This window comes from Eucyclogobius newberryi, unplaced genomic scaffold, assembly GCF_026437365.1.
Source record: "Eucyclogobius newberryi isolate DKJ021-1_F unplaced genomic scaffold, fEucNew1.0.hap1 SCAF_9, whole genome shotgun sequence".
Classification (NCBI taxonomy): Eukaryota; Metazoa; Chordata; class Actinopteri; order Gobiiformes; family Gobiidae; genus Eucyclogobius; species Eucyclogobius newberryi.
Window position 1 is genome coordinate 24,597,989 of NW_027316532.1, and position 8,489 is coordinate 24,606,477.

The following is an 8,489-nucleotide window of genomic DNA, read 5'->3' on the forward strand; positions in this document are numbered from 1 at the left end:
TGAAGCGAGCGGGGCGGGGCGGGACGCGGTCGAGTCGTCCGGTTCTGTCACACGTGATGTTCTAGCACACAGGGGAAGCAAAACACTGGCACGCGCCGACAGAGGCCTGCGGAAGACGCTCGGGAAAAGTACCACCTGCTTTCTGTTTTAGAATTGTGACCGGGCTAGGAGATATCGTGCAACATCATGTTCAAACGGACACTTTTCCCCGCCCACTGCTCTTATTGGTTATGTTCTGATTGAGTTACAGGTGGAGCTTGTGTGTAAATTCAGCCACGATGAAGCTGACCAATGACTACAAAAGCCCTGTGTTAAAATGTAACATAATGTGTACAAAATCTGTGGCAGAAAAAGGTGCGGTCAAGTGTCAATATGTTTTCAATGTGACTAGCGCCGATGCTAAAGAGACGACAACAACAACCCTCAGATTTATGACGGCAATTATCCCATTACAGGAATGTTAATTTGAACGCAGTAAATCTTTTGCAGATGGCTTTTTATTGAAATTCAAAACGAGATTAGAGATGGTCTGATATGGATTTTCTTGTTCAATAGATACCGATTTCCAATATTTCACACGATAACAAATGGGCGCTGATAGACATTTTTTAATCCGTTTCGAAATACAAATTGTTCACAAATTAAATCAACCTTTTGTAAGTATTTTCTTGAATATAAATCTGTTGTTTTGGTTTATTTGTGTGAACATACAGCCACTCCTTTATCTTAGATTGTGAAATTAGATTTATATATACAGAGATTTTACCGTGACGAAATATGTACCTCCATATCCCAGATACCAATATTAACCATAAAATAAAAATCCATGCTTTACATGTGGGGAAAAGGTAGAGAATGCAGAGGTGATGGGGCCACACAATGATCCAGAATCCAACACAAACACAGCAGGATGACTGTGGTGGGAATGTTGCAGGCAGTTGAGGAAGGCACACTGACCCTCGTATCCCATAAGCTCCAGGCCCGTCCAGATGCCTCATTCACACACGGATGTCAAGCCTCCGCGAAGGAAACCAGGTCGGATTCATGTGGGAAGTCATATAATAGGTGGGATAGGAATCAGTGTCTGCAGCTCGTCTAGTCAAAACAAGTGTCTGGAGCGTTCGGGGGCCAGTTACGAGACCAGAAAGGGCCCTGGCGTAGACACATAAACGGCAAGCATTCAAGCTAAATATTACGTCTATAAAACATGACCTAAATATTGTGTCTGCACAGGGGCGATTTTCCATCCGGTCTCCCCCGGGTCTTGACAGATGTAAAGACGTTGAAATTACCATTATTTTCCTGGCAAAAAAAACTTGACTTACAGTAAATGCTTCCAGTGTTATTATGACACATAATATCATTTCAGACAGATTCGGTACTTTTCCCAGTCTATCCAAATACTCTTACAGTTTGAACCCAACTACACTTAAGTTAATGTTACTTCACATTTTAAACTCGATTTCAGTACGAAGGAATATACTCGATTCTTGATACCAATTCCAATACCACAGTGATATGTGCTTTCTTAAACTAGCATTTTCAATACAAAATAACAGCTCTTTCTTGATTAAACAGTGTATTATTTTCTAACAAGTTCTCCAAAGGATCAAGACTATTCTAAAACATTCAGGAAAGGTCACATTTTGTCCTAAATTATTCTTTAAGTCTAATTTCTTGCTGAAATAAGAATCTAGTTTCAATACTAGTTTTAGTATCGATTAGAATCTGAGTTTAAATACTTTTGACAACCCTATGAAATTATATTTACCACTTCTTCATGACCTGCTAACAGCCTGACTCACACAAGGAAACAACTACCAAAAAAACCTGGCACCAGGCCATTTTGCCAAGACCAGATTTACTTTTTGACTCATTAAGCAAATACGCAATATTATAATGTAAAATACAAACACAATTCAGCGCAGATAGACGGACAAATCATTTACAGAGAATTGTTTTGGAATTTGCCAGAATGAGCTACTTTGGAATACAAGGATGCAAATATCTTTATGTACACCATTTTCTTGTCATGAGTGAATGGTTAAAATGCTAAATATTGTGTACCGTATATGATGAGTTACTAGAGCTATAAAGACGACAGTGGTCAATTAGTACCATTAAAGTACCATTAAAGTATAATATCTGTGAGCCCTCCTGGACAGTGTACTCAGCAATAGTCATGGGTGCACATTGTGTGGGCGTGGCATAGGAAGTTATTCGTTAAACTGTTATTCAACTATTCAAATTGACCCGAAGCATGTCCAAGTGCTCCACAAATCGACAGACCTAGGCCATTGGAGGTTGTAGTTTTCAAACATGTAAAAAAGTAAAAGCTATCAAAACAAATACCAACAAAAAAACTGGTTAATTGCTTGAAACGGAGCGAAAGAAGAATAAAAACTTGACCTGAAAACAAACCAATGAACCCAAACAATAATAAACACAACATGAAAATAACTAATGACAAAGTGCTCTAACTGGTGACATCATTATGCTGAAATCTAGATGGTGAATCATAATTTTAACTGGATTAAATACCGTATTTTCCGGACTATAAATTGCACATTTTTTCATAGTTTTGGTGCGACTTATACTTATACTTATATACTTATACTCCGGAGCGACTTATATGTGATATAATTTGTTATTTTCACACTTGCAACGCATTTCATACTCTAGTCAGACTTATATGGTTTTTTTGTCTCCATTATGCATTTTTTGGCTGGTGCGACTTACGAAAATACAGTAGATGTTATTTACCGACGAGAAGAACTAGAACGATTGTCATTATATACGCAAAAGCTGCAGTATCTTCACATCAAGTCATCCATCATCAAGTGTAAACATATAAGAATAACTTCACTTTGTCTGACAAAAAGCAATTAACTTTGAAAAACAAAGTGACAGAGAAGGTGGGACACTTCTAACCGGAGCTGATCGATGAGAGCCACAGGGACTACAAAGATAACAAGTGACAAGTGGTCCAGAAAAGAGCTCCAATTCTCAACACCTGACAAAAAGAATCTCCTATGAAACATTATAAAGCCCATCAGCAAAGGGAAGTTTATGAACTACTCTACATTCTCATCGTTTGCAAAAAGAAAAAAAGGGGAAATATTGCCATTACAGATCAGATAAAGGAGAATGCGTGCAAATGTGGCTGTTACATGTTCAGCATAAACAAAATGAATGGTGGCTCAAGGCAGAAGTGACCAAATCAATACTGCTGCCAGAAACACTGGGCCCCATTAGCACCAGTGATGTGATGTGATGTGATGTGATGTGATGTGACAGGGGCTTTCAGAGGACTTGTCCCAGCGTTTACTCCACTGTCATCCCCACAGACAGACACTGCAGGGAGGGGTGAGAGGGCTGGTGCAGATCATGTGAAACAATATCATTTTGTCTGGCTTCAGAGTTACATTATGTGAAATGCAAGGAAATAAAAGCCTATACATTTGGGGTGCACAAGTCAGATTTCCCCTTATGCACTTCTTAGATGTTGCAGGTGCATATGCAGACTACGTGTCACAATAATGCAAATGCAAGGAAATATTAGCCTGTACAAGGAAATAAAAGCCTTTACAATTGGAGGTCACATGTCAGATTTCCCCTTATGCACTTCTTAGATGTTGCAGGTGCAGACTACGTGTCACAATAAATGCAAAGCAACTCGTTTATCCAGTTACAGTCAGCATAATGAAGCGTGCACTTTCATGTTTATAATCAAGTATCCTTTTCCCCCCACATATGCATCTGACATGACAAACTCCTCCACAACTTTCCTTCCCCCCGTGCACACACATGCAGAAGCCGCCGGCGGCCGGGGCCACGGGTCCTACCTCCGCTCGCCTGCTCTCCGCGCCGGGTCTGGTGACGAGCGCCGTGTCCCCGCAGACCACCGCCGCGTCCTCCACGAACACGCAGTCCGGCAGCGACTCGTCCGCGGGCAGCTCGACGACCTCCAGCCCCAGCCGCGTCCGCAGCACCGCCACGTACTCCGCGTGCTCCCGGTGCGCCCGGTCCAGGTCCACGTCCGCCTGGCTGCTGCGGAGCGCCTCTGTGGCCAGGGACGCAGGGATTCCCCGGACCACGGCGTGGGTGTAGTGACCGAATTTCGTCAGCAAACCGGCCATGTTTCGCGCTCGCGTTATGCTTCAACCTGCCGGGGGGGGAAAGGAGACGAACAAAGGAGGACAATGAAACGCGGAAACTCCTCGTTATGTTACCGCGGGTTGCAGAGTCCTGACGGTGACGCGCGCCTCCAGCACGTGCGGCGAGGCGTCAGGAGAAAGTCCGGGGACGCGCAGCCCGACAACAAGTGACAGGAAACGCTGCTCCGCCAGATGCAACCTGCAAGTGAAGCTCCAGTGAAGCTCCAGTGAAGCTCCAGTGAAGCTCCAGTGAAGCTCCAGTGAAGCTCCAGTGAAGCTCCAGTGAAGCTCCAGTGAAGCTCCAGTGAAGCTCGCAGCCTCCTGCACGCGGGGAACAACATGCATGTAATGTGCCCGCTGTCCATAGATGCTGTGGATAAAGATTAAAGACAGTAAATGTCCCACCATTCAATTTGTGTCCACATAATAGGCTTATTTTAGTGTGTTTCTTTTCTTCCACGCACTATAACACACTTGTTAGAGAATGGATCAGTTTAGTTTTCTGTGCAGATGCAGTGCTCTTTCCCCAGGGGGTCTTGTCTTTCCCCAGGGGGTCTTGTCTTTCCCCAGGGGGTCTTGTCTTTCCCCAGGGGGTCTTCCCCAGGGGGAGACTCGAGTCACATCACATGACTTGACTCCAGTGGCAATTTTCATGACTTGAGACTTGCTTGACTATTGTACCTCAAAGACTAGTTTTAGGACATGCCCTTTGTGACTTTAGACTTGACTTTGAGCCTAATTACTTGGAATTACTTGGGTTTTCCTGGCTAATTATATGTGTAAAGAACTCTAATGCGCGTAAATGCATTTGTGTTTAGGCTAAATGAGCCATATGCGCTCCTCAAACGTTCAGTTTCACCACCGCAGCGCTTCAGGGGTGAATGTATAATTTGCATGGATTAAAAACAGGCCTAGACAGCTCATCTGTGGCTCCAGGAGGTTTCAGCTGAATCCTTCTCATTGTCCCCGGGCCCTGGCAAAGCCCTGCACCGTGAACACCGCAGTGATGAGCAGCGACCCTCACATACAATGCTGAAATAGATATTATTTAGATATTAATTAACAAGAACACTTGGGATGAGACCAGGACCACACGGACCTCTCTTCACCTTAGTTTTTATTTTGCATCAATAGCATTGTTCAGGATATTTTAGCTCATTGAAAAAATATGTTCTTTTTCATTCTGCGCCTTCAAAGCTGAGTATTTCTGACGTGATTTCAGCAAATGAGCCTCTGTCCTCTAAAGTTACACAAAACATGTGTCCAAACGTCTTGGTAGAAGTCTGAAGCCTGTGATGTTCAGATTGCACTTCAACAGAAACATGGTGCTTGAATATTCTTGTTTTTAAAGATTTCATTGGCGTTGGAGGGCATTGGCTTATAAAACAACAACAAACCTAACTCTTTTGAAGCATTAATATAATACAGGGCCATATATGATACCAAGTTAGCGATATAAATGCACAAAACAGAAAGACTTGGACCAAATCCCCACAGTTTCATTTGAATTTAGCTTAGCATATCGAATATGTGAGTTGTAGTATTCACAAATTTGTCTCAGGATCAAAACAAAGTCCTTCTACTACTACTGTTTATTTGCTTTTATACAGTAAGTGTGGCGCTGAACATGGAAGATTAGGCAACACTGATGATTTACGGGGACTTGTACTCAAAGCAGTGACTTGACTTGACTTACTTGACCCTCGTGACACGGTGACTTGGACATACTTGTGACTTACACCCACCTCTGCTATAGAAAAAAAACTTTGAAAATTAAGTACTACACAGACTAAAGAGTCGAATTCAGGCCACCCAGGGAATTGGTGCATTGTTAGCTTGACATGACACTTGAACATTGACATTTTACACAAATCAATCTACTTTATTGCATATTTTAGCAGCCAGACTTTTCCCTCGTTCTCCACTTAAAAGATCGGAAGACTGGAGTTCCCGCTTGACAGGAAGTGCGATTACAACGGACAAAAAGAGGACAATGTGGGCAGGGTGGAATAAGGTCAATAATGTACACGCGCTGCTCAATAATACACACATCGACACATGATTGGCAACATTTAACTTCAGTTTAACCTCATACTACATGGACTTTTTTCATCCCGTTTTACTGAACATCCTCATGCAGTGATAAGCCTCAAAGACTTTGAACACGACTTTTGTCTTCTCATCTGGCAAGTTCCGAAGCATGCAAACATATGAACGCTATCGCAATCATAACCAGGCCCACACATTACACTTTTACTACCTTTAACTCATATAAGAAGACTCACGGGTAAAAATCTGCAACAAATTGAGGAAAGAATGAACTTCTGAAGACATGTGTGACTGATTCGCTCCTGGCTGACTTTCTAATGTTACATGCGCAGCCTTCAAACCTGAGCAGGGTGGTTCTTGTCGTGCAGTGCGGAGCGGGACATTTGGTGGACAGCGGGAGGAAGGGTGTGTTGAGTCCCGTATTCCCCGCGGTGCCATCTGAGGCAGGTTGAGGGCCTGGCCGCGCAGCCTAAACGGATGGAATGTTAAACTTCAGACATCCCAAATGCACATTCTTCCACCGCGGGACCCCAGTTTGTCTTTTCTTGTTCCAGATTCACTCAATTATCCCTGACTGCTATAAACATTCCAGGACATTCCAGCAGCCCTGCATTGATTTTTCCACTCCAGCCAGGACGAGCCACCTTCACCAGCCCGACAGAGGTGGGCAGAGGGGCCAAAACCTACACTCAAGGAAAAGTACAGACAATGTTATATAAAACTTAGTCAACTTGAATAGCACTTATTTTGTTAGTATAAGCAAACGGGTAATTTTACAGAGCTGAATCATTTGCTTTGAGTATCCTTAAATATACAGTCTCTCAATAGAAATAAAGTGCATTTGTTTCATTGCAGATGATTTTTTTTTGTGCTCAAACATACATTGCATTCTACAATGATGCCTCTCCATAGATCTGACCTGTGGCACCAAATGCTTGTCTCCATGGAGATAGACAAGCATAAGACAATACTGTGAAACCTTCTAGGCCAGGGGTGTCCAAACTTTTTTCACCAAGGGCCGCATTTTGACACTTAAACGGGGCAGAGGGCCACAAACAAGTGAATAATTTGAAATTTTGCATTTGACGTAATTGCAATGAGCCTCCACACCTCTAAATAGACCTAGAACATTAATATTAGGTTTGTATAACATCAATATGCCTGAATTTTCCCAATTTCACAGTAAAAAGTACAACTTTTTGTTGTTAGGGCCAGCATAGCAGGAAGCTGGAGGGCCAACAAAAATTGGTCTGAGGGCCGCATTTGGCCCCCGGACCCTAGTTTGGACATGCCTGTTCTAGGTAAAAAAAAAACATCAGAAAAGCTGCCCGGTGGTTGAGGTCAAATCCCGGCTCTAACAATTTGCTTCATGTCCTCCCTTCTCTCTCATCCCCATTTCATAATAGGCTGTCCTGTCTGGTAAAGCCTAAAGGGCCAAAGAAATACAAATTGAGAATGGTCCGTTCTGGGTTACGATACAGCAATATTATCGTGCTTACATTGTAGTCATAACTGAAACTGAGATCATGTTTATATGCAATCACTTAACTCCAATAATTATCACTGATGTGCACCGTCTGTAAATTATCTCCCTGTAATTGATCAGTAGAATATCCATTACCCTGCAATAATTATACCTTATATAAGTGTAAGAATTAGTTTCAAAGGGCAGTGTATTTAAAATTGAATCAGACAGTTCAAATAAATGTATAAAATAGATGCCAAACTGAACCAAACACCCAGACCTTACGGCTTTGTTTTTCCATCATTCTTCATCTGAGACGGCCTGAGAAAGGATCCTCTATTTGCTTACTATGTCCTCGCTTCATGCTGAGGAATTTGGGTGAGATGAAGGAAGCCTTCAGAGAGAATGAGGCACACCTGGCTGGTGCATGTGCAGCGAGAAATCAAATAAAAAAGCATTGAGAGGCTACAGCTGTAGATGGACAAAGCAGCACCTTTTATTGGCCCAAAATGACTGTGATAATGAGATTCTTAGTCGTCTAAAGTGACATAGAACTATATAATTACACAGGTGGCATATAAAGGATACACTGATACTCTTAATTACTGCTATGAATGAAGAGATGACATCAAACTATTTGGGGCGTTCGTAACATATATTGAAAGAGTTCTTCTAAACAAGGAACAATTTAAAACATATGCATTTTATACACATATAACACTAACTGATATTGATCACATTTTACAGCCAACACTTAGTTTAGTTTTAGTTCATTGGTTTATTTATCAGGGACAATGCACATAAAAAAACTGACCTAA

The 8,489-nt window shown here is 42.2% G+C and overlaps 1 protein-coding gene across 1 annotated transcript in view; it reads right to left on the reverse strand.

The window, feature by feature from the left end:
- Positions 1-4,190, reverse strand: part of ddah1 (dimethylarginine dimethylaminohydrolase 1) — a 64,177-nt gene extending 59,987 nt beyond the window's left edge. Inside the window, exon 1 of the mRNA XM_072438917.1 lies at positions 3,846-4,190. Coding sequence (XP_072295018.1) covers positions 3,846-4,139 — 294 coding nt within the window. The 5' untranslated portion in view covers positions 4,140-4,190. The remainder of the gene's footprint in view (positions 1-3,845) is intronic.
- Between the last annotated feature and the right edge of the window lie 4,299 nt (positions 4,191-8,489).